The 25,306-nt window shown below is 51.6% G+C and overlaps 2 protein-coding genes across 3 annotated transcripts; one reads left to right on the top strand and one right to left on the bottom strand.

Annotated features, from left to right (window-relative positions):
- Window positions 1–124: 124 nt before the first annotated feature.
- On the bottom strand, window positions 125–19,076 carry WDR93 (WD repeat domain 93). Its single transcript, XM_067555693.1, has 17 exons — window positions 19,071–19,076; window positions 16,752–17,064; window positions 16,082–16,277; window positions 14,699–14,763; window positions 12,950–13,032; window positions 11,958–12,087; window positions 11,380–11,418; window positions 10,257–10,344; window positions 8,820–9,003; window positions 8,488–8,558; window positions 6,906–6,992; window positions 5,942–6,073; window positions 4,789–4,984; window positions 3,914–3,974; window positions 3,111–3,278; window positions 1,826–1,998; window positions 125–622 (listed from the first exon to the last, which is right to left on the bottom strand). The coding sequence occupies exons 2-17, from the start codon at window positions 17,016–17,018 to the stop codon at window positions 523–525; spliced, it is 2,040 nt and encodes a 679-aa protein (XP_067411794.1). The 5' UTR covers window positions 17,019–17,064; window positions 19,071–19,076; the 3' UTR covers window positions 125–522.
- Window positions 13,169–25,306, top strand: PEX11A (peroxisomal biogenesis factor 11 alpha). 2 transcript variants are annotated; one of them, XM_067555695.1, is made up of 3 exons: window positions 19,254–19,374; window positions 20,479–20,594; window positions 21,644–25,306. In XM_067555695.1, the coding sequence occupies exons 1-3, from the start codon at window positions 19,319–19,321 to the stop codon at window positions 22,210–22,212; spliced, it is 741 nt and encodes a 246-aa protein (XP_067411796.1). In that variant the 5' UTR covers window positions 19,254–19,318; the 3' UTR covers window positions 22,213–25,306. The 2 variants fall into 2 exon arrangements, with proteins under 2 accessions (XP_067411797.1, XP_067411796.1); XM_067555696.1 differs by lacking the exons at window positions 19,254–19,374; window positions 20,479–20,594 and adding an exon at window positions 13,169–13,291.

Here is a 25,306-nt window from a genome sequence, read left to right as displayed (position 1 = left end):
CCCGTCTCCAGTCACCAAACTGACTAGAAGGCTCATCTCCTTGCATGTGGGGAGCCCCAAAGCTGATGGGGTAGAAGAGCAATGCCACTTCAGTGCCAGTCCTCTGAAGTACCATAGACACAAACAGTGTACAAAGGCCTTTATTAAAAGGGAGGGATGTGGACCTAACTGCATGCAGGAAACTGCTACTTAGCCTCTGACTCACCACATCCCTGTGGGACTCAAAGCCACACTGCATATTCTCTAGCTCAACTGCTTGGGCTGCTGGGTCCCTTCCTGTCATGAGCAGATGCTGCTATCTGAATGCCCCCAAAATGGTGCAAGTACTCTTGATGAATGAGAGGAGGAGCTGATCCCTGCTCAGTGGGCCTGGGTGAGGGGGGAGTCAGTCACTGTGATGAGCTGCCTCAGGGTGGAGATTAATAAGAGTTAAAATAAATAGTCTGCTGTTAAAATGTCCATGCTGGGCCAGCCCTGTGGGCCTAGTGAGGGTGATCTTAATTGTAGCTCCTCCTACCCCCATCACTTCTTCCGGCTCTCCTTCTGCAGGGTGGCTGCATGCTTCCGCAGCTGGCTCCAGCACCTGGGTATCTGCTGGCTGAGTCCTGGCAGGTGCTGCAGTCTAACAAAGAGAACACAGGGGCTCAGACCTTGTTTCCCCCATCCTGAGCCCTCTGGGCGCCACAGAACCAGTTCAAAATACATCGGTGCAAATTAACCACCATCCTCCAATGCAGATGGATTAATGTACACAGTATATAACAGCCAGACACCTCCTCACATACCAGTCAAGAGACTGAGATGGGCTGCTATGGGCCAGAGTGTCCGCAGCAAGCAGCCCCCCATTTGTGCTCCCACCTATTAGACTTGCTGCATGTGTACCTGCTGTGGACTTAGCTGCGATCTGCTGCAAACTTGTCCTTCTGTGGGTTGGTGACTTGAGATCGGACTATCAGCAATGAGGTACTAGTTTGTGTGTGTGGTGGGGGGCCCCCAATTTTAATAGTAGAAGGAGGCATGAGAGGTTCTTCCTCAAGACAGATCTATGGGGAAGGGAGGCATTACTGAGCTGGTCATATAGGGATGAAAGGCTCTCTGTGCTCTGAGCTAGCCTGCCACTTCCATGGCTCAGGCCTAGTAGGAGAAGAAAGAAAGGTGCTAGATAACAAAGCCCTGCTAGCTCATTTCCTCCTCCACTGCTAGGCTTCAGCCTCTCAAATTTAAGGCCTGATCCAAAGCCCACTGAAGTCAATGGAAGGATTCCCACTGACTTGGATCAGATGGTCAGGCTCTCAAAAGGAACAGCTCAAGGCACAGGTCATCCACTAAGTGATACAGCACTGCCATCTAGTGACTATATAAAATACCTACACCTGCTAGGCAGAGACCTTGCTAAGTGTAGCCTGCACCAAAAATGCAATAGTTCCTATTCAAGCAGAAAAACCTACTGTGTAAGTTCAATAAAGGAGGAATCTGCCTTGCAATTGTGTGCCTGGGGAAACAGAATCATCTGGAGAGAACCAAAATCTCTCCTTTGCTATGCTAGAGCAGTGTTCCCAGGAGAAGAGCTGGATGCTTGAGGTGGAGTATCTGTCTGCTCTTTGGCAGGGACACATTCCCCCTGTATAGCCCGGAGTTTACTCCAGTCTCACCCAAGTGATACACAAGAACAAATCCGTACCAGATGCTTGGAGTGACCATCCTGCCTCAGAGCATTTGGAACCTCACTGGGCCCTTCCTGCTCTAGGGTGGGACCTGCCCTAACAGGAGCGTGAGTGAAGTCCCAGCTTCCAACTCTCCAGACTTCCTGGTGGGAAAACCTTACCTCTCATGGAGGAAAACATCACATCTCTTGTCCCATGGACGGTGCTGCAAGGACTCAGGAGCAGGCTCTGGTACTGCTGGGAAAACCTCCATGGACTGGTAGGAATTGAAATGAAAAAGGAAGATGGAGCTTCGATTGTCTTTGGTCTGTGTCAGGGGACCCGCCTGTTGCTGCTCATCCCCTGTGGGTGGGAGGAGAGAAGACGGCTATCTCACACACTCTGCAGAGCCATCACCTGGAGCCAAGAATGACCCAAGGCCACCATGCAGATGGCTGCACCATTCTGCGTACACTGTTCCCAGGTTCCTCTGAGTTCAAGCTACTCAGCTGATGGAGAAGAGAACGGCCTCACTTAGTGCAGTGATCTCCACAACTGACAAACCAGTCCTGAGCTACCAACCAGCCACTGATCTGGAGAAACATCCAGGCTGAGGTCTGAAATGGGCTCTGCTAGAAATCCACCTGCACGGATGTTCTCACATTGTGGCCTGCACAGCACATGCTGGGGGCTGGCAAAGAACTGGCTGGGCATGTGATGCTAGCGCCTCTTTCCCCTTGTCCCCAGCTGCTACATCACCCTGGTGAAGCTACTAATACTTCAATACTTTCCCAGGGCTACTTTTCCAGGTAGCCTACTGCTGCAAGTATCAAAAAGGATGTTCAAGGACCACAAATGGGAGAGAGGCGGGGCCAGGCGATGGCTAACGGGAAGAGAGGTACAACCAACTGATGGCAAGTAGGATGGGAGACATCTAGAAGACATTCTCTCTACTGGCATGTTGCCCACCCTATGAGTAAGGCTGAGGACCCCTGCCCCAGCTGACGGGGAATGATACAAGCACTCAAACTCAACCAGAAATTCAGCCCCAGGGCTGCCGGTTCAGCCTAACAGCAGCTGTATTTCCAGTGCCCTCTCCTCCAGGGAAAGGGGAGGCAGCTTGTTACCTTGGCCCAATTCAGCCTGTACAGTGATCGAAGCATGAGATGGACACTGCAGTCCTGCTGCTTCACACCACTAGGAGGCCCTAAAGGCCAGCATACGGCCTGTAAGCAGCTTGCTGTGGGGCCAGTGTGCAGACAGAGGCTGCACAACAACGCTAATCTGCCTCGTGTCCAGGACAGCTCGTGCAGATCTTGCAGCACATGGCGAGCCCCCTCATCCCATTTCATATCATGAGTTGCCCCTTCTGTCTCCTAGGACTTGCTAGCTTGAAACTAACTGGCAGGAGATGGAGACCCGGGGCCCCCCTTTCCCCTCCCACCTGTGACAGGAGTGCATGGTCACAGAATCCCTACCTCGAAGGAGCAGGCACTGGTTCGTGGTATCCACGGTAAAAACTGGCTGCCAGGGGCATGCTACTGAGTGGGAGGGTGGGGTGACGAAGTGGCAAACGGTCTGCGGCGTGGCGGTGTCTGTGAGGCACACTGTGCCATCCCAGGAGAACACCAGCACCTGAAATAGCAACGGGGCACACAAGCTGCACCGAAAGCACTTGCAGGGCTCCTCCCTGGGGTGGGACTTGGGAATGACACTCCGAGCCAGGACTCCTTTCCCCTGGCCAGGAGGCAGCAGAGACTGAGACTTTCAGGGCTCTTTCTCCTGCCCTAGCGGGACGCAGGAACGCTGCAGATCAGAAATGAGGTGCATGGGGCAGAGCTGTGGCGAGCCCATGGCTTGAAGCGCTCAAATGCTAGGTTGGGATTGAGGTGCTGGCAGCAGAGCTTGCTCAGCGCTTGCTGCCCTATGGTTGGCTCCAGCCAGAGGCTTTTAACCCTTTATCTTCTGCAAGGCCTTGGGGCCTGTTTTGAAATGGCTATCCATCTCGGCTGGTCACAGGCCTCCACCTTCCACCTGTCGTTTATAACGGGGTTGGGCTGGACTTGCCTTGGGATCTCTCCACACCTCCAGGCTCTGGGATTTCCTGAGGGTGCCGCCACTCAGCCTCATCTCAGTCCTCAGTAACTGAGGCCTGCTGCTCAACCTCTGTGCATTGACCTGTTTCTAGTGCTGCGCCCCCCAGGCCCTACTGCCCAGCCATGCTCTTCAGAGGACACAGGGCCCTAGAGAAAGTGACTTGCAACACTCACTGCACCAGGGAAGGCCGGAATGGGTGCTACTGCACTGATGGTCTGCTCTGGGTCCTCGGACCTGTAAAATAAACTCACCCTTAGGATACTGCTTGGAGCTGCAGTGCATGACGCAGAGATTCATATGGGATTTGGGCCAAACGCTGCCCTACTGAGATCAGCAAACTGCAGAGTCCATTACAGACCCTTTGCTGGAATGCTTGCAATCTGCACGTCCATCTGTCTAGGGATGGGTGTGGATGTGCATCTCCTTGTGAGTACACCCACCTGCCCTGGAGGTGTGAAGCCCCACTCCACAGACTAGCAGTAGCGCTGTGGGAGCTGGCCTTTCCCCTGAAGCTCTGACTGGCAGAAGCAGAAGCACAAGCAAACCAGAACTGGGCAGGCACACGGCAGGGAATTCCACCCCGACTTCTGTTCCAAGTTCTCCCGAGAAGAAGGCAGAGGAGGCAGCAGCAGGAGCGCCAGGTGGCTACAGCAGGGACAATGCTGGCTGAGAAATGGCTCCAGGCAGGGGTAGGGGGACAGGACAAAGAGCTTGTGGTCTCATAAGCCCAAGTCGCACTGCACATCAGAATCAGCCAGAGATCTGCCCCTGATCCTTGCCTGAAGGACTGATCAAGGCACTGCGACTGTGTGTTGCTAAACACAGTGCCTGTTGCTGCTAAAGCTGAGCCTTTGGTACTGATAACAGGGTTGGAAAGTTTGCTGGGTGAATTCCTGCCTCCCCAAAGGCAGTAGGGGAGTCTCCACTGCAAAGGGAGGGGGAAGCACTTGCAACTCACTACTAGTGAAGGGAAACCCCCACCACTCTACTGAGACAATTTATCTGGCCCAGGAAGAAGCTCAGTGGGGCCTTGCAGAGCCCACCTCACCTGTCTGTCAGGAGCACGGTCCTGGACTCTCTGGCCCCTGACACTGTAACCAGGTGGAGAGACCCATCTGTACACAGCACCAGAAGCTGCACTTTGGGGCTAGGCAGCTGGTCCCTTGGGGCTGCAGAACTCCGCAGGAAGTGGATGCTGCGAATGAGGCATCCCTCTGGAAGGGCAGTCACAGCTAGTGGGAATCCTGGGAAAGGCACAAGCACTCAACAGGCAGAAACAAACAGCAGCTTGGAGGTACAGGGGCTGGCACTGAATCTGGCCTCCACCCCAAGGAGGTGACCTCCATGCGAGGGAAGCTCAGCATGGTTCCTTTGTAAGTATCATAGATAGCTAGTGACTTGTATGGGAGGGCAGTTGAGCATAGCTGCATCTTACTGGCTTGGCCAGAAACTGGCAGAGTTCTGTTTTGGGCTCATTTGCCTGCAGTCCTCCTGGCTACAGCACAGCGTGGCGGGGTTGCCACCTTCTCAGCTTTGGCCCAACGGACCCAATCTTTACATTGCCATGTGGCAGTGCAGTATCACCGGGTGATGACCCTGTATCACCACCCCATGGCTTTGGGTGGGACTGAGGCCTGCTCCAATGCAATAGCAGCACAAGCCAAGTGCAGAGTAGGGCATTCTCTTGCACTTTTCTCTGGGACAGCCATTGCATCACAGCACGGTGATATTGTGAACCTGGCATCATGAATCGTAACATCACAATGTGGTAACACTGCTTCAGCCCCAAAGATATTGTGAGGCTGTCGTCAAAATGGGGGAATGTGCCATGAACATTGGGGCAGGGGCGCTCATAGCCCTAGCTGCTGCAATTCAGAGATGACAACTGCGGGCCAGCCCCACAGGCATTTTGGTTTCACTGTCCTCGTGAAGGACAGAGGCTAGTTCTGTCAGAACTGGAACTGGCCCTTGAAAACTCGGGCCATGATGGCACGAGAGAGTCTGCTACTCGGCTAAGGCCAGCTGGGATGTTTGGCCACCTACTGCTAGGGCACAAGTGAGCCTGCAAGTTTTGTTGGAAAATGTTCTTGAAACCATCCCCTGTGATCCCCAGCCAGCACATCCAGACCCCATAAGTTCCTAGGGAGAGAATCCCCCTGCCAGCCTCCCACAGGGACCCCAGCAATGGGAGAGCAACTCACCTAGACACTTGTCCCACACAGTTATCGTCCCATCTTCACAGGCCAGAGCCAGGTAAGAGGAGCAGGAGGTGACAGCTGAGCAGGTGATTGGAGCGGCACATGGCCAGACAGCATCAGGTTTTAGCTCAGCTTCTGGAGGGAAAAGCATGGCCTGTGAATGGCTGAGCCTCATCTTCAGGGAGATGGGGAGCCTCCCCCTTCCACATCAGCTCCCAGTGTGTATTAGCCTTCTGTGGCTGAGCACAATGGGTGCAGGTCAGGAACCTCCTGCTATGTGTTCTCATTTGGGACACTGTCCAGCTGGGAACTCTCGCCATCCAACTGCAATCCTGGCCTAATGGAGAGACACGAGCCATGGAGCCAGTTCCTCTCCTCTCCCATGTCTCACTTCCTTTAGTGAAGGAGAGCTGGCTCAGCCCCCTCTGTGAGCCTTGGCCAACCGAGAGTGAAATGAAGCACTCCCTGCCCTCCAGCCATGGGGCTAAGGATGCTGCCTTTACAGGGTTCCCATCCCAGCTTGTCTGGGAGAATGATCCCCATCCTGGCATCATTAGACTTTCAGCCTTTAAGCCTCCTCCTCATACCCGGGCAGGATGGAAGCACCCTCAGGTCACACCCCAATTTCCCTCCATGCTGTGGGCTTACTGCTGATTGCTATGAATTACCAAATCAGAAACCTAAGACTGAGCTCCATGGGGACAAACACACAGCTTCCTGCCAGGAGGAAAGGTATGAAAAGGTCAGGGCCCCTGCCCTCTGGGAAATGTCAGCTCAAGAGCGGGAGCCCTACTGAGACAGGTCAGGGAGATCCTACAGGGGGGCTATTGGGAAAGGTCAGAAGATCCCCTGCCAGTGCAGGGTTAAATAGAAAAGCCTTTTAGTACAAATCACTTTCTTTTGAAATCCACAGCAGGAGTTTGAAAATAACCGCTCCCCCCTCCCAACCAATCCTTTCTCTTCTTACCTGTTTTCTCCTTTGATGGTCGAGTGAGTAAGTACAGACAGAGATTGTGGCTTCCATTCCAATGCACACTGATGCCAATGGGTACATCTGGGAAAGGGAGCAGGAAGAGGGAGATTAGAGAAAGGAGAGGGGAGTGGGCAGCTCTGAAGCCTGGGTTGCTTGCCCTAAAAACAACCCCTGACGGGGAAGGAATCTGAGATACACACAGAAGTCTGCTGTGCCAGCTGCATCAGCACACGGGGAGAAACTTGTCTGGGCTCTGCATGTCTTCGAGTTTGCTCACTGAGAGTCAGAAATAGAAAAAAGTTATTTTTCCTAGTGATATTTTTTCCCTGCCTCTCTGTTATGACTGGGTATGACATCCACAGCCCACCAGCTTCTTCCACACACCTGACAGTCTCCCTTACAGGAGATGGTCCAGGCAGCAAGAAGCCTAGTTACCCAAACCATTGGGGATGAAGAAGTGTTTGGAGAGAGAGATTTGCTGTGGAATGGTGTGAACTACGCCCCTCTGTCTTCAACAGCCATGCCCACGTGCCAGCATACATTAGGCCAGATGCCTGCAGCTCTCATGTCAACTTCCTTGGAGCCTCAGTCACACAGCTGGTTTGAGTGATGAGACATTGGTGCAAGGATGGCAGACTAACGCATTGGTGCCACTTGCTGGCCTACCTGAGAACAGGAACTGCTGTGAGAGGAAGGATGTTTCTTTTACTGTATCCCAGAATTCCACTCCAGCCAAGCTGCCACAGTGACTCAACCACTCAGGAGCAGTGGGTGTTCTCAAAAGCATTCATAGTGGGAACCACATCTTAACAGAGAGATTGACTCAGGGAGACCTTCTCACTCATTCCCCCTTGCCCGGCCCTGCCTCCTGTCATTCAGAAACCCAGAGCATCCCTCTGACAAAGTACCATTGGGAAAGCATTTGTATATTTGGGACTTCTTTCATGCAATAAGAATTGTCCCTTGTGAAGAAAAGTTAACCTGATTGGCACCTTCTGCTCTTCTCTTCCCCCCTCCGCTCTGTTCCTCTTTCTTCTTCCCAGAGGAGAGCACCAGCTCTCCATGAGCATTGACTGGGAACATCTGTTGCAGCAGTTTCTGTGGCTGCTGAATTACGAACAAAGAGATGGATGGACACAGGGACAGAGACCTTCACTGTCATGAATCATGAACCAGCAGAAGGCAGTAAGCAATGACGCCTATTGGCCCTGGCCCACTCACAGCACTTCCTGGCGTAGGGCAGTGCCCACTCTACCCTGCTTTGGTTTAGGACTACAGGAAAGTATCCAGTCATCCATCTAGTCCAGCATCCTCCAAGGGTGACCAATGTCAGATGCTGCAGAGGAGGATATAAATCCTCTCTTGTGCAGTACTGTGCTATAGGGGAAGTTCTTATGAACTGCAGCTGGCATTTCACAGATGCCTAGTGCCTGAGGATTGATTTTCATCCTGGCTTAAGTCTTTGTAGATGCTATTCTTTGTCATCGGCAATGCCTGATCTAGTTTGAAACTCAGTATCCTTCAGCAGTGAGTTTCACAGATTAATTATGCATTATCTCTATCCTCTTTATATTACCTGCCTGTGCCTTGATTTCAGGTCCCATCTGCAGTATGCGGCCGGGCAGGAGAAAATGAAACACAGCATGGCTGAGAAAGGAAGAGATAATAAATACATGCTATGGCAAGACCTTGAGAAATAGAGAGCAATCCAATGCAATCAAAAGTGGCTGTGGCCCAACCCTCCTGGCTTGGGACCAGAGAGCTAGCCTCTTGGGTCATGGTTCAGAGTTGCAGTTGGGAAGTGCCCTGGAGATGGCGGTGTGTGATGGCAACTCTCCTGAATCCCTAGGCTGAAACGTCAGCACGCAAGGGATGGAGACGCAGTCCCTGCATGATTCTCCCTCTCACCTGGGTTTCTCCTCCTTGCTCTCAGGCTCACTCTCTCTCTCCAGAGGCTTTAGGAAGGTGCTGCGAAAGATTGCATCCTGCTGTTCCCATTGGTAGTCTTTGATCAAGTGATTTTGTCCCACGCCGATCACACTGCCATCATCAGTCTTCATCAAGGCCTCCAACGGGGTTTTAAAAGTGCTTCCTGGAGTGTGAACACCAGAGGGGAGAGAGAACCCCAGAAGAAGCAGAATCCGTTGAGAAACAGGCAAGCTCTTGAGGGAGGGGTAACCGTTCCCTTTTCATGCGGGGGGTCATACCATCATGGAGGTGGGGGACTTAAGTCCATTCTCCTCCTTTAGGTGGAACCAGCTCTCCCTGACAGGGGTGATGCAGTGTAGATTTCATGTTTTGATGGTATTTGCCAGGTTACCCTATCTTCCTCCAGTTCCTGGTTGAAGGCAGGGGCTGGAGGAGCTGATCTGAGGATATCCAGAGCAGTGCAGTGCTCTGGTGCTAGTCCCTGGTCTTTCCATAGCATTCTCCCTGATAGCATTCCAGCATAGGGCCTGCTCCCTTCCTTATCCTACTCCTACTCCTATGTTGTCTCTGAGGGCTGAGATTTAGGGCAGATCTGACTGAGGGTAAGGGAGAGCCCACTGACTTGGGACCTGTGAGGCAGAGCGGAGGAGTGCAGCAAGCCAAGGAGGGGGCAGGGTGGTCGTCAGGTGCCTGGAAGCTAGGGCAGAGCCTTTGACCTAGCATAAGGCCCAGGGCCTCTGCCAGGAGCCAGCTCCTTTCGCAGTAACAATGGGGGCTGCTTTCTGCCTCTCCTGTCTTGGGGAAGGGGCCCAAGCCCCAGGCTGCCTCCCTCTGGGCTCTTTTCTCTGATCCCCTGCTCTACTCCTGTATAGCTGGTATCAGACAGGGGTCATGTGGGCTCAGACAGCCAGGCTGGGCCAGGCACTGCTTTTGGTAAGAATAAGGGCAGAGGGGAGGAAAGGACACTGAGACCAGTCAGTGAGCAAGGGCAAGAGAGTCAAAGCTCCTCGGGGTAGGGGTCGTATGCTGCACCCACTACCAGAGAGCCCTGGTCACAGGCGGTGCCTTTGGGCACCAGTGAAATATACGTAATAATCATTAATAACTGAGGTGATCCATCACTATTGCAGCGGGGGCTCCAATCGCTGTGGAAGCAGGGAGGCCCACTCCAGGAGCAAAGGTGATCCACAGGCAGCGTGGAGCCAGGGGACGCTTTACTGTAATTTTCTTTCTTTATATTGCTATACAGCCACTCAGACTCGGAGAAAAACACAAACACTCAGAGACAGACACATGCAAGCACTCAAAGAGAGAGAGAGACAAATATGCAGACACACAGCCATTATTACTTAACCGGACTCGAGTAAATTCCCACTTTCTCATCAAAAGAAAAGGGCCTGAGAGAAGGGGCCTGACCTGTCAGAGGCTTGGGTGACCTGACCTTCAGCAGTAGCACGGGGAGACTCAGCTTAGTTTCGACTCTGTTAGCAGACATGGGTGATTCCTGCAAGGGAAGAGAGTCACCTTGAACACCAGCACTTCCAGGAGCTGCTCTGTGGCCTGTGCTGCCTCATGCTACCAACAACCAAGCTGTCACAGCTGAACACTTGCAGAACGGTTCCCTTGGGAATCAAACCTTCCTCCCAGGAAGGGTTTGCAGCGCTCACCTCCCAGCCCGCTGCTCTCACTGTCACAGTGCACGTTACGTAGGCCATACCCCACCAGCCTGAGGGAGCCAGAGCACAGCTTCCATCAGAAGGGAAACGCGCACACCCCCATGGGATCCTGCTTGCATTAGTGCTCCACCTTCGCTCTTCCCCAGATGCCCCATCAAGATACCCTACCCTGTATGGTACCCTAACTGCCATTAGGGATCCCTCCGCAAAGGTCCCTGGATGCAGAATGTGATGTCTTCATGCTCCAGTGAGAGAGGACCAGGGGTGAGGGATACTCAGATTGCTGCTGACGTCAAGAACCAATGTGGGCTTCAAATGACCAGTGATGAGGCGGCATCCCCTCTGCTTGGTTGGGAATGGGGAATTGGACACTTGCCACAAGCAGGAAGCCAGCATCAGCCTCCTGCCCTCAGCACTGGTCCTTGCACAGAGACTTGGCTAGATATCTGCACAGGGATTGGTGAGAGTGAGGACCCAAGTGTATGCAAGGGGGAAGGGGCGTTCTTGACATGAGTACTTGGAGCAGCAGACATGGGAATGCTAGGTGTTCATTTGCCTTGGGTCTGAGCCATTGGGGGGGAGGGAAGGGGAGGCGAGCTGGCCTGTCAGTGCTCAAGAGTAGCTCCTATTAAATGGCAAGGGCAGCCTCTGATGGTCTGGAATCTGGAGGGGAGACAGGGGAGGGGACTAGCCCAGGTGAACACTGCAATGGATCCACTGGATGCTTAGAACAAAGAGGGTAGCCCAGATTCCTAGCGCTCTTCCCCAAGAGCTGGAATACAGGGGGTCAAGGTGCAGCCACCAACTCAACATCTATAATCCATCTGGAGAGCTTGGTAAATTCTCACTCAGGCCTTGGTTACCGTTTCTGCAGAGCCCTCTCCTGGCAGTTCCAGACTTTTCTGCCAAAGAAATAGAAGGAGGCTGGGGTTAGTTCACACAAGCTGGCCTTTGTGATCCCAGCAGGTGGGGCTATGTCTCTTTGGTGTGGGACTGAAAAATGAAGAGAGGCCCACATGGGAGGATCAGCTTCCCTGATTCTCACTTGGAGATGTCTCACTCAGTTACGCAAAGGGCTTTCAGGCCATTCTGCCAGTATGAAGGCATTAAGGGGGTGGACATGGCTCCCTGAGAAACCCTCCCTGCACTGGATGCCTCCCCAGTTGGGGGCAACACTTAGGGGGAGGGGAGCACATTGAAGTCTGGCCTCTGAGCCAGAGGAACTTCCTTGGAAAACTTGTGTTGTGGGTGACAATAGTGGTCCAACAATACAAGGGGCTTGTGAAATGTGGGCTGGGAGACAATGTCCCTGCCCTCTTCCCCATTAATGTACTGACAAAGCCGCTCAGCCTGGGCTGTGCAGCCATCACGTCTGTGAGAACAAGGGCTGTGGAAAGAGATGGAGGTGAAAGGGCAAAAAAGATATAAAAACATTGTGTACCGTCGATGCCTGGCTGAACCTCCTCTCCCTGAAAGAGGACACTCCTGCAGCTGCAGCTGCCTGGGCATGGTCTGTCTCCTTCAGCCAGGAATCCTTAGGCAATCGGTAGATCTCCAGCCAAGCCTCTGTGCTGCCTGCATTGGGAAACTGCATTGAGCAATTGGAAAGGAGGAGAAAAGGGCTCTCTGGCAAGAGGACTCTGCCGTTATGTATCCTGGAGAATGGGATTAGGGCTCCCTTTCACATATAGGTTCCCCCAGCTCATATCCTCACTAAGCCCCTTGTCATGGATGCTGGTCAAGGGAGGGAAGCTATAACCACTGGTCATGTTGCAAAGTGGTCTCCTATTGGCTACCTGTGGAGTGTCACGTGCCCCGCTTTTCTAGCCCTCAAGGTTCCACCAGACGGAGCCCCCTTGTGGGGCACAGAGAGCCTCTGGGACAGAAGGTGGCATTCACGAGCTCACGTGGCCCTCCCTGCTCTGAGACTAGAATCGTGACTAGGAAACCTCTGTGCTTTGGCGGGGGTTGTTTGCTGTCGCAGGTTTGTGGATAGCATCTGTGCAGGTCTCCAGCCTGTGTCAAAGAAGAGAGCCTCTTAGTATACAGGCCCATACACTCCCAGTGTAAATGCGGGTCCTGGGCCAAGGAGCCGGGGTCGGTGATTAGGGCAGGAGGAGGAGGGAGTCCGCCTTGCTTTGAAAGGCCTCTCTGGCAGACCCAAAGGTAGCACTGACCAGTCCCAGAGTGTGCTGCCTTCCAGATTAGCTGGCCGCATGGGCTGGGTCCATGCTGGGCCATTGGCAGATGAAAGGGAAGAAGCTCTCCTCATCTGGAAGGACAAGTTGGGTTGATTCAGGAGGGGAGTGGGAAATCCCAAAGGACCCTTCCTAGACTGTTGAGTAAGTTTTACAAAGCTACATGAGTTGCAGCTCCCCTCCCCCACATTGGAGCAGGACAGCCAGCATCTGACACACCGCAAATCCCTGGGACTTGCCTTGCAGCAGGATGCCTGCATAATCGCCCCCCTGGGAGAGCTCCGCCTCCACACAGGTGTTTCGCTTGCTGATCTCTTCCTGAGAAAGAAAGGCAAGTTGGCATCAGAACACGGTGGAGCTCCTGAGTAGGGACAGAGAAGCTTGCTGCCTCAGGCCCTGATTGTTAAGGGTCTTTAATGCACCAGGGGGATTTGAATGAAGAGAGGCAGGTGCCTTGGGGAACAGGTCTGGGAAGAACATTCCATGCGCAGAGGTCAGTGTGAGAGCAGGATTGGAAGGAGATGCCCTTCTGCTTGGGGGTTTGTTCCTGCATCCCGCATTGCTCCAGGATTCTCAGGTAGGGCTGCCAGAAGTGCCTTTTGATGTGTGCATTAGGCTAAACTGCTGTGTCCATATCCTTCTGCTCCACACCTCAGCAAAGTCATGCCCCTGCTGGCTTAGTGCAACAGGCTCTGCATTGGGCTGCCCTTGAAAGCCACCCAGGAGTGTAAGTGGGTGCAGAATGTAGCTTCTGCAAGGAGAGGCGTGTGAGAGAAAGGCAAAAAGGAAGCAGTGGTGTAAAGCTTTCTGTTTCTTCTCGTTGGGTTTCACTTGCTCTTGACCTTGTGACTCTCGTTTTCTTGGGCAGCAGCACAGCCTGGATGTTGGGTAGGACACCTCCTTGAGCAATTGTAAATTTCCCCTGCAGCTTGTTTTGCTCCTCGTGGTTAGGGATGGTGAGCTGCAGGTGATGGGGAAGATCCTGGTTTTCTTGTTGTTCCAAGCATGCGCAGAGCAAAGGCAATTCAAGGCAGAGAGAGCTGAGAGCACACACTGGCAGGGGTTAGACTGGGCAGGGCCTTGAAGGCCTGGACAGGAATCTCTACAACCACCTATGGTTTGGGTCCTCAGCAGGAAGCGTTCAGCTGTGATTGAGAGGCTCTTCCTCACCTGGAGTCTGAGCCTGGCCTTTGGCTGGGGTGGGGGGCAAGGGTGTCTGTGATCCCTATAAGGCTGGCCTTGGACAGGAGGGAAGGGGGGACCTGTTGGGGTGTTTGCAGAGAGAGGAAGAGAGCAGAAGGCCTGCAGGGTCTGTGTGCCGGTTCCCTAGCCTGAGGGAATGCTCTGAAGCTGGCAGGCGGGGAGGGCAACAGTGGGACATCCTACTCCCCTGGTGGGATTGTCACAAAGCAGGTATGCAGCACACAGAGGCGGGAGGGAGCAGGCTCTACTATGACAAGAATGTGTCATGTGGCCAGAGTCACCAGAGCCTTGACATGCAGATATAGCCCCCTGCGAAGCCCAGCCCCCTGCGAGCAGCTTGGGAGGGCTGAGGAGCATTACCAGCTTTGAACATGCTAAAGAGGGTGTAAAAACAAGTACAAATGTCCCCCCTCCCCCATGTGCCTGAGCCCCTGCAGCCAGCACCTTCATCCCTGTGCCTGGGTTACTCTGGCCCAGTCTGCTGAAGTCAGACTCCACATTATTTGAAGACAGGCTGCTTTAGTGTTGAGCTATTTTGTTGGTGAATGCTGATGCACCTCTGGGATGCTGGCATCTCAGAAGATTCTGGGCATAACCTGGGGTCTGTGCCACTAGGGATAATACAGGTTCAAAGGGGATTACAGGTGAGTTGTGCACCACTGACCCAGTTAACATGGTCTCTGATCTCCATGCCAGCTGCTGCCCTTAGCAGTGTGTTTCCGAAGTGCTGTTAGTAATCATGCTTTTGTCCCAGTGCCTGTGGCACAAGCAGAGAACTTACCACTTCGTTTAGGACTTTAATGAGCAGCAGGCTGTCCTTGTAAAAACAGAAAAGACGGGCAAGTCCTGGAAGAGAAAAACAGAGGCAAGAAGTGAGGGTGAAGCTCAGCTCCGTGGAAGGCTGCAGCGACAGCATGTGCAGGAGAGAATGGCTAGGACTAGATGCCTTCTGTGGCTCTCAGAAGACTCGGCCACAGCTTGCCGTCTGGTGACTCCCTCTGGGGCCATCAACACTGCTCTGTACGTCCACGCTGCAGCGGGAGTGTGCTTCCCAGGCAGGGAAGACAGACTCATGCTAGCTTCACTTGAGCTAGCATGCTAAAAATAGCGACGTGGATGTTTCGGCACAGACGGCAACTCGGGCTGCCAAGTCCAAGCCTGCCCGACCCTGGCTCTGAGCTCGGGTGGCTAGTCCGAGCCACTGCTCTTGTTGCCACATCCACACTGCTGCTTTTACAGTGCCAGCTTGAGCCCCATGAGCGTGAGGTCTGTCTGCTGGGAGGCCTGCAATATAGTCCTACCCAGAGAGAGCTGCATCCAGGCCTCCTCCCCAAGGGAAAGGGAGTTTCAAATAGGAGAGGAGGAGGTGAGCAGGAGCGCCTGTTGTTTTTGTGCACTTTTCATCTATTGGATTCAATGCAGTGATGCTCAGAAGTTGGAAAGTATTTAGGTTACCATGATTTATGCATCTGTCTTGCTAGGGGTGTTACACTCAGGACATGGGATTTCACATGTCCTCCCCCACCACACGCTCCCTGGGTTGGCCCAAGTCCAGCAGGGAGACAGCCTGTGCTCCAAGGGGATTTGCTCAGCTCCAGCTTTCTTCTCTCTAGCGGAAAGAGAACTAAAGCACACTTCATTAGGGTTGGACTCAACCAGAAGCCAATAGACCTTTCTGGAACTGTTGCATTACAGTGGGGCCACTGTACTCACTATGGAGCTGACAGATCTTTTCTCCTCATTGTAACTCCCACACTGCAGCACGCAGACTGTCCTGAAGTGGGAGGGCTTGATGAAAGCCCGCCCCCTGCCCTTCAAGCCCAGCAACACTGCTCCTTGACTGGCCCAGAGTATTGCTACAGATTGTGAGAGGTGTTGAGTGTGCTGCTTCCCCCTGGGACCAAACTCTCCTTCTCCAGAGAGAGGGAAAGTGAACCTGGGTCCCTCAGTAGGGCATTAATCACGGGACCACCCCCACTCTGAAGTTTGTTTACTAGTCACCTTCTCTGAAATGTTAGTCGTGCTTATTTCTGTCCTGCTTTAGCTCTTTTCTACTGAGTAGATACCAGTTTCTCACCCTGCCACCCCCATTCCTTCCTGATGCACAAGCTTGCCCTCAAAGTCCTCCCCGGGTAGGACTTGAGGAAACTCATGGGGCACCTACCCATCTCATCCACGGTAACAAGAAGGTGGGTCTCGTTGCTTAGGTTGGTGACACGGAGTGCACAAATCTCTAGCTTGGCTGACTCCCAAGCACAGACCCGCTTACGGTTGGGCATGTTGAAGACTGAAAGCCCTGTGGAGAGCCCAACAAAGACATGGTGTCCAGAGGCTGCAAGACAGTTGGCTCTTCCCGCTACCTGCAGAGATGAAAAACGAAGCAGAAGTGAAAATGATACCATGCCCCGCCAGTCCCTGACAGAGAGATTGATCCACTACACCAGCCATTTGCCAGCGAAGTCCCATGATCTCAGCTCAGCAGATTTATTGTACAGAGGACAAATTTAATGTGGTTCTGAATTAGTCATTAGGGGTCAGTCTGGGGCAGAGAAGCAGAGGGTGAGCCTGGCATGATTTAATAGCACCTCTCCTCTTTCAGGAAGGTGTGATGGGCTCTGAAATAGGACTTGTCCTGTACTTCTCAGACGAGCAAGCTTATAGATGCAGCCTTGTGGCATGAAACTGAAAGCGAAGGAAATGCTGGTGGAGTCTCAGGAATTTTGAATGGACAGAGGGATGACCATGGAAGAAGAAAGCAAAGGCACCTGAGCTGACACTGCCTGCACAAGCTGCAGCAATGACAGGTGGCAGCTTTGCTGTGAGGGTCTCATTACCTGGAATTCAGCTGTAGGCAGGTTCAACGTGGGCTGGACCTTCAGTGTCTTTGCCTCTCGGAGTGCCTCCCTCTCCTCAATGATTTCCAAGGCCCGCTCGAACACTAGGGTCACCAGTTTATTGATCATCCGGAAAGGCTGAGGCAATGAATCAAAGATTTGATCGGGATCCTGCAGGAAGAAATCTTTCTCCTCATCCTCCTTAATCCAGTCCTTTTCAGAGGGTGGAGGGATCTCCAGGGGATGTTTCCGGATGTATACGGGCATCTTCCTGCCTTCAGTAGTCACAGTAGACAGAGAGGCCCAGGAAATCCTACAGTCAATAGATCCATGAGGTAATGGGAGGAAACAGATGATAACATTAAGGAAGCTTCCTTCTCTGTTATAGCTAGTTCCTATCGGCATATGGAGAAATGACCACATCTATTTTGTAGGGATTACTTCTGCTTTCCCCACTGCCCTCCATGGTCTCCTCTATAGCTCAGTGCAGTGCCATGGGAGTACCATCCAAATGGATATTTGTAGGTTAAGTACACAGGTGATTAGACATCTAAAATGCACAGCTAGTTATACGGGTTTTAGGTGTGATGTTATAGATAAGTTAGGATACAAGTGGGCAGGTTTTTGCCTGTCTTCCTGCTTAGCCAGCTGGCAGAAAATCGGAGATACAACTTGTTTCAAAGGCAGGTAACTATCACCATGTTTGGAACACTTTTTTCAAGCCACTTAGAACTTTATTTCTAAACCACATTTCTTCACACTAGTTAAAGGCCTGTGTCACTATGAACCAAGCTTATAGCAAGCTAGAAGCTCTTAGATTAACCAACAGGGCGTGTGACTTCCTAGGTGTTTGTACACTGCCTAGCACAGTGAGGCTCCAGACCTGATGGGGGCCTTGAGGCTTTACCACAACGATCAGAGCACAGAAATATCATTTTAAAACACCTGGAAAACAAGATATTTCCTGCTTACTGAACTCACAAAGGGCCAAATGGAACTTTACTAAAATTTCCCTTTGAGCTGAAAACAAGCATAAAAAAATCCAGCACAAAAAGGTCATTTTCCTGCAAAGTTATTAGGGACATATACACAGATGGTGCAAATGGAAGAGTTTCCTCCCCCATAGATTGAAGGCTGCTAGCATAGTACTATGGGATCGTAATACACTGACTTTAATCAAACCCAAACACCTTAGACATGCTTGATGTTTTCTTCTAGGTCCTTGGCTTCACTGCTAAAAGGTGTTTTTACCTCCGCGTAACTAACGCACCTCAGCTATCTATCCCAAGGTAAAAACACAGTGAAAACAGGGCACTTTAGTTTTACCACAAGGCAAACTAGGGGCCGTATAAGGCTGACCTCAGTAAGTTTACCTCACAGTAAAACTAAAGGGCCTCATCTTCACTGTGTTTTTACTTTAGGACAGCTCATGGATGTTAGTACCCCCAGGTAAAACTGCACCTTTTTTAGCAGTGAAGGCAAGCCTAAGTGCTGTTTGTGTTTAATAGATCAGCACAGACTCAGCTAGGCTAGCATATGCTTTGGTGCTCCCTTAGCCAAGAACCCACAGGTTGCGAGCTCAGGAATCCATGCCCCAAATTATACAAGCTTTTCCTCCTTGCCCCAGGCAGTGATGATGCTAAAGGAACTCTGAAATGTCACCAGTTAAACAACCGTTGTAGGTTTATTTGGCTCAGGAGCTCGGGCTATCTTGACTCAGCCTCTCATACAGAGAAAGTGGGTGAGAGCTGGAAGCTGCAGGATTGCCATTTACCACCCCACAAACAAGCCTGGGAGCAGATAGTAGGCCCTAGACAAAACAACTAGCAAGGAGAACTGCTTGGGTACAAATCAGGATCCATGCTACATTCTACAGTGGGGGGAGACAGATAAATGAGAGAGGCAGGCTTTGATATGAGCCTGGAGACCAGGTGACTCTGGGGCAAGCACCGTCTTACTGCAGTGTTTCATTTCCAAACCTGGCTCAAAGTTGGGAGACTCAGTCCCTGGATTTCCAGGGGGTCTGTTGGGGGGTTATCTCCATTCCTGGGGGATAGGTTGTTGCTGAGGGGATCCCCATTCCTGGTGGGTATTAATGAGGGGATCCCCATTCCTGGTGGGTATTACGGAGGGGATCCCCCATGCCCGCGGGCTGTTGCTGAGGAGATCCCCATTCCCCTAGGTGGGGGCGGGCTGGCTGAGGGGATCCCCATCTCCGGGGGGCGGGGGGTTGCTGAGGATCCCCATCTCCGGGGGGCGGGGGGTTGCTGAGGACCCATCCCTCGGTGATTCGGCCCGTCCCCTCCCTCCCTCCCTCACCTGTAATCCAACGTTGATCGGTCGCTATGGTAACCGCTGTGCTGGTCCCTCTGATTTCGTTCCGGGTGGAGACAAGCCCCGCCGCGGAGAGTTCCGGGCCCAGCTCCTCTCCCGTCCCCTATGCACGGGGAGGAGTCTCTATGTGCCGGGCAGCGGGCGGGGTGTGGGTTCGCTCGGCGTCCCGTCCGAGCCCGGGCACGGCTGCGGCGGGACTCGGAGGCTGAGCGGACTCTCGCCTCCCCGCCAGCATGGAGGCGTTTGTGAACTTCACCAACCAGACCCAGGGCCGGGACCGGCTCTTCCGGTGAGCGGTGCCGGCTGATCCCTGAGCCCCCCTGAGAGCGCAGGGAGCCGGGATTGCTCTGCGGCGCGGGGAACCATGGCGGGCCCTCCCCGCAGCCAGCCCTGAGCCGGCGCCGTGCTAGGGGCTCAGCAGGGGGGCAGTCACCGGTCCCGCAGCCGGTGCTGACCCCAGGGCGGGGCCGGGGGTGCGGTGCGGTGCTGTTGGGGGCTCGGTAGGGGACACGCTCCCCCAGTGCGGGGCTGCAGGGAGCTACCAGCCTTTGGATGGAAAGTAAGAGGCAGCTCCCAGCTGTGGCCTTTACTGCTCCGGGGGCACGTTCCTAGGTTTGCCCCAATGACCTGCCATCATCCAGCTCAAGTTACTTAATTGTCCCTCTACAAATCCTCCCTCCCCCCCCCCCCCCTTCCCACCGGTTCAGTTCAGTTCAGTTCAGTTTACTCATTTGTGCCTTTCTCTTCGCAAACTACCAGGTCTCATTGGAGACGTTGATTTTTCACTTCCAGTTTTAACTTGTGCAGTGTTGGTGTGAGCTCATGCACAGCTGCTGTGTTCCACCCCAGAGCTGGCTGGGTTTCAGCAGTGGGTTAGGAGATTTATGAAGCTTACCTCTTCCATGGATCCTCTGTATATTCTACCCCTTCCAGTGGGCATCAGTTGCTGCTTAGCGATTGCTGGGGCCATGATACAAATAACAGACTCTGAAAAAAAGATTTTTCTACTGATCTGAATCTTGTTCCATCATGGAAACTGGTTTTATCCCTTCAGAGACCCAGAGCCTTGCTGCAAGCTAGTGTTTTTGCACTATTTGCCTCTGAATGTTTCAGACAATATTCATTTATGTTGCCACCAACAAAACCCTTTATTGGCTGCTTGCTGCTCAGCTGCATGGTTCTCCATTGTCACACTCACATTGCATGTCTTCAAATGCTGCACTTAATCAGCAATACCCTGGGTGATCTTTATACCATACCTCCCAGTGTTGTCACATGGGTAAGGTCCATGGGAAGTCCCTAACTTGTGAAGAAATTGTTCCCTTCTGCCCTCTCCCCAATGAATGGTCTTTGTGTCTCCCGTGAACCATTTTCCTCATTTTTTCCATTCCAGAGCCACTCAGTACACATGCATGTTGCTTAGCTATTTATTAGAACGTAAGGCTGACAAAGAGACGGTGATAGTGAAGCTCAAGGAGTTGGAATCTAGCATGCGCTCTGGCCGTAAATGTAAGTACCCTATGTCCAGAGGGATGGTCTCTCTTCACATTGCTTATTTCATCTAAGCAAATGCCAGTTGTGCCAGCTCTTAAGTAGTTAATTTATCACGCAGCCTTGGATCACAGGATCTCATTTTGCATATTCATAGAATAGTAGATACATTCTTCTCCTGCCAGAATTACACTCATTTTATTACCTGTTGTGTTGCATGGTTAGTATTGCTCAAAATACACATGGTGGAGCCAATGCTGTGGAATAAGTGAAGCAGCATGGCCCAAGCATAATTTTTTCGGGCCCAGTACAAACTTGTAACTTGGGCCCCCTCCCACACAGATACCACAATCCCTCATTTCATACATACAATCTCATGAGCCATGAAAAATTTTTTCCTCATGGTAATGGGGGCTGCTGCCTGGGCTGACCTCCCTCTCCCCCCCGGGCCTCTGGGCCCCGGTAAAGTGTACCCTTCCGCGCCGTCCCCCCCCCCCCCCCCGGGGGTCCCTGGAAAGCAGATTTGTTGTAATCGATGCTGTGAATTGAAATATGTGAATCATTAGCCCTCAAGAATAACTTAGAAAAGGTATAGCTCACGGGTGCAATGGGATTGGTACACTAGCACCTTCCTTCCAGGAAGCTGGGTTAAATCCGCTTCAGGTTGTAGCAGAGTCTCTGTCTATATCACTCTCTCACACCATAGATTGAATTTAGCATGATTGTCCGTTCAAAGAGACCCCCAGAATGGGACTGGAGTAGTGGAGGGTGTTCTCTAGGTCACAACAGTTGGGCAAGCATTGGAAGAGCTGTTTTGAGGTCCTAGGACTGGAATGGCAGGGGATGCTGCAGGCAAATATTGAGGTGCATCAACGGAGCTGTCTGGGGGAAGCTTGCATCGTATCTGTCTCCTATGCATGGCTTTACTATTGTCAGCCTCTAGCTTTTGCAAATACAAGGCCAATAAGTTGTTGAAAAGCAGAAGTGGATGGCAGCCTGGAGAATGGCATGCTGTGTCTCCTGCCTACAGGAGTGAGCCATGCTAACTTCTCTGGGTTCTCTTGCAGTGTTCAGACTGGGCAACATTGTGCATGCCATGGTAGCAGCCAGGCGAACTACTCAGCTACCAGACCCGGTGCTCCGTCTCTGCCTGACAGCCTCCAACCTCAACCGTGTCCTGTATTTCATCTGTGACACAATCCTGTGGGTGAAGAGTGTTGGACTCATCCCTGATATTGATAAGCAGAAGTGGCGGAATTGGGCTACCAAATGCTATTACTATTCACTGCTGATGAATCTGGCCAGGGATTTGTATGAGATCTCCTGGTGGATGGAACAGGTGGCTCACAGGGAGGAGGAAAAGAAGAACTCTTCTCACTGTGATGAACAAGATCAGGACCAGATCTGCATAGGTGCTGGAGGGTTGCAGCCCTTTCTCCTCCTGCTGTACTACGCACTGAGGAAACACCCTCCCTTGTTGCTGAACACAGTGAAGAACCTTTGTGATCTCGCTAGTCCCTTGGACCGGCTGGGAATCTACAAAACCAACCCAGGAGTTATTGGGCTCTGTGGTCTCCTCTCCTCTTTGGTGGGGATCCTCACAGTGGCAAGTCCACATATGAAGCTGAAGCACTGATCCAAGAGCAGCTGCATCACTCACGGTGAGCTGGCAGGTTTGCTTCCCTGACAGCTTTCAGTCCCTGGACGGTATTTCAAAAATGAATGTGTTTGAAAATCATTATTCATATGAGGTTTTGTTCTCTGGAGGAGTCGGCTTTACTTCCTCCTCCTTCCTGGTATCCTCTTAGGTGAGGAGCTGCTCTGTGCTGTGACACACTACGCCATGGAGGAGAACGGTGAAGAGACTGAACAAAACATCCCTGTAGAATATTTTGCAACATGGAAATCAAGGTTTTACAAATTGCTGCTAGTTAAGCAGATGTTGCTGTTTCCTGTATTTGAATATAGACATGTGGAATAGCTGCATAGGCAACTACATATATTTATATAAAAAGCCATAAGTAATGGTTCTGACACTGGAAAGGCAGAATTCACCAAAGGGGGGTTATACAATAAGGTGTCTTTTTTTTAAGCACATTCAAGCATGTTGGTATCAGGAAGGCTTTGGAAACTGTAGTTCAGATGGTCTGAATTAAAACATAAGTTCTGTGAGGGGATTGGGTGATGCCTGGGGACTGGTAATTGGATATATGGAGCTTTTCATCTCTAGGCAGTGGTTCAAATCCAGGTTGGTCTGGTAGTATCTGAAGAGTGTTCTGTTTGGTGGTGCTTTGGCCACCATTGACTATGTACTGGTGGGACTGGATCCAGTTTCTAGTGAGTAGATGTCTACATCCCAGACACCACCCACTCTGCCTTCCTTGTTGCCAATGCAAGGCCAAGGATTGCTTGGGCCATGAAATCTGAAGTCCTCGCTAGAGTGGTCCTTCCAGGTCATGGTTAGGTACACTGCCCCTTACCAGTGTATGTGGGAAGCTTACTTCAGTGCTGCTCATGCGGTGGTAAGAGAGGATTTCAGTTTCCAACACTGCTGATCTGGCACCATTCACCAGCACTAGCCTCCCCCCAAATATACACACAAAACCCCTGCAGTCCAGGAGGGTGATAATTTCTATACTCTCTGAAGCAGCTTTTGCACTGATATTGCTTTAGTTTTGCTGAAAGTTTTCAAATATCATCAGTTTTAAATCCTCATACTATTGAGAGAAATCTGCCTCAGGGCTGCTGGTGAGTGAGCTGGAATGACTGCCATGACATGTCCAATAGTGTCCGTTCTCTTTACGGATTGGGATGGGATTGCGGATGCCAACATCCTTTGATAGGCAGCTGCAAGAAGAGAATCCTTTTGTCTGACCCTCTGTAGAGTCCACCTGTATCACAGCCACCTGCTTGGAAAAGGACAAGTGGCTTTCTTATTTGCCACTGCTCTGTGTGCGTTCTATCACTCAAGTCCCTTTCATTTTCCCAGGGGCTGTAGTTATTACTCACCAGCCATGTAGGTGGAATGTTGTCTTGAATTATTACATAGGTTCTGAGGGGAAATACTGTGTCTAAATGTCTAACTTGTGTATGACATGCATTGTTTGACATCCTTTTGGGTGAGGAGGATTGACTTTACAGAAATCCCAGTTTCATAAGCATCTGTGGCGCGGCACATGTAGAATCTATTTATGATGCAAGAGCCAAAATAATCCTTTCTCTTGGTCTGAGCCGGGTCTGTGATCTCTGCTCCCCATCAATGCAGAGATATCCCCCGTTCCCACCCCCAGTCTCTGAGCGGATGTGGAAGCTGATTAATATTACCATGATCAGTGGACTCCGTTGTAGTCTGTGCTTTGGTTTGAGACAGAAATTGCCTAGTCCTCTTTCCTGAAAGACAAAGGCCCTGAAATTCAGCAAACAGGCTAATAAAATGCCTCCAGTAATCTTAAATCATTTCTCTGCTAGGGGCCATGTTTAATGATCTTTCCACTTTGAATGTCAAATGTTAGCATTTCAATGAAGTGTTTTAAATAGGAGGATGTTGTCTACAACCAGGTGATTAAAGTGTGGCATGGAGATCAAAAGTCTGCAGAGTTCTTCAATGTGGCCTGCCGCTGCCTTTTTTTCTTAATATGAAAGTAGAGCCCATAGAAACTACAGGTCCCAGTGTGCTGTGTGTCCTGGCTGCTCAGACCAAGATGGAGCCTTGCATGCTGGAATCTGTTTTTTCTATGGTCCTCCTCCCCTTTTTACTGATGAAAGTGGCTGTGCTGCGCTCCATTTGTTAATTGTGTCAGCCCTTTAGCTCCTAGCAAGTTGCTGCCCACCCCTTCCACTGGCCATCACCCCTGTTTTATAGTGAGAACTAACTAAAGGAGGTAAAAAGAGTTGTGTCTGATCTACTTTGGGGTGCGGGAGGTTAATTTCCCCTCATTTACAGACCTCTGTATCTTGCTTCCTTGAGGGAAGCTAAATTATGATGTGATGCTTTTGTTGGGAAGGGATCCCATATAAAATAGATCTTGCCTTGGTTTTGGAACCATTTTCTCTGTATCAGTTGGTTGATGGTAGATGTAGAGGATAACCTACTGAAACATCAGGGAGGCTTCCAGCTAGAGACTGCCCTTCATGCTGGAAGGAGCCCACTGGGTGGTGTATCTCCACTGAGGGCTGGGGCAGGTGGTGAGTTTGGAATAAATGACAGCTGGGAGGGCAGGGTGGTGAGTTTAAAAACTTTCCCAGCAGCTTTCTGGTACAGAGGGGCTGTTGAATCACCAGCCTAGTCACCCCCAGTCCAGGTTACCCAGCTTACGAGTGAAAAAGCTCTCATGCAGAGAAGGAGGATAAGTGAGGAAAACTTTTCAGGCTGGTTGGCCTCTTCAAAAACTTCCCCCAAAAGAGGCTGACCCTATAACACCACCACCTGGTTCTGACAAGCCTGGTTCAGGCTTCCAGACTCACTTCTATGGGATTCCAACAGGCCTCTCCTAGTCCTTTCCTTAGGCAGGTCACTGCATTTTAGAAGCTAATACTTGCGGTTGTCCCCGCAAGCTGGAAGCTAGGGGTTTAATGTACTTAATTTAACAAGCTGTAGAATCAACCAAAATAAGTGAATCCTTTAAGTGCCTCTTTCTTAGGTCGGCCTCCTACAGGCTGCTGGAATAAGGGCTGCTGCTGCTGTACGTTGTCTAGGGAAAGAAAACTAATAAACTGAAGATGAGTTTGAA

Source organism: Emydura macquarii, unplaced genomic scaffold (assembly GCF_026122565.2).
Source record: "Emydura macquarii macquarii isolate MOO-44397 ecotype Brisbane River unplaced genomic scaffold, CSIRO-AGI_Emac_v2 contig_1644, whole genome shotgun sequence".
Classification (NCBI taxonomy): Eukaryota; Metazoa; Chordata; order Testudines; family Chelidae; genus Emydura; species Emydura macquarii.
This window is presented reverse-complemented; position numbering and strand designations above follow the sequence as displayed.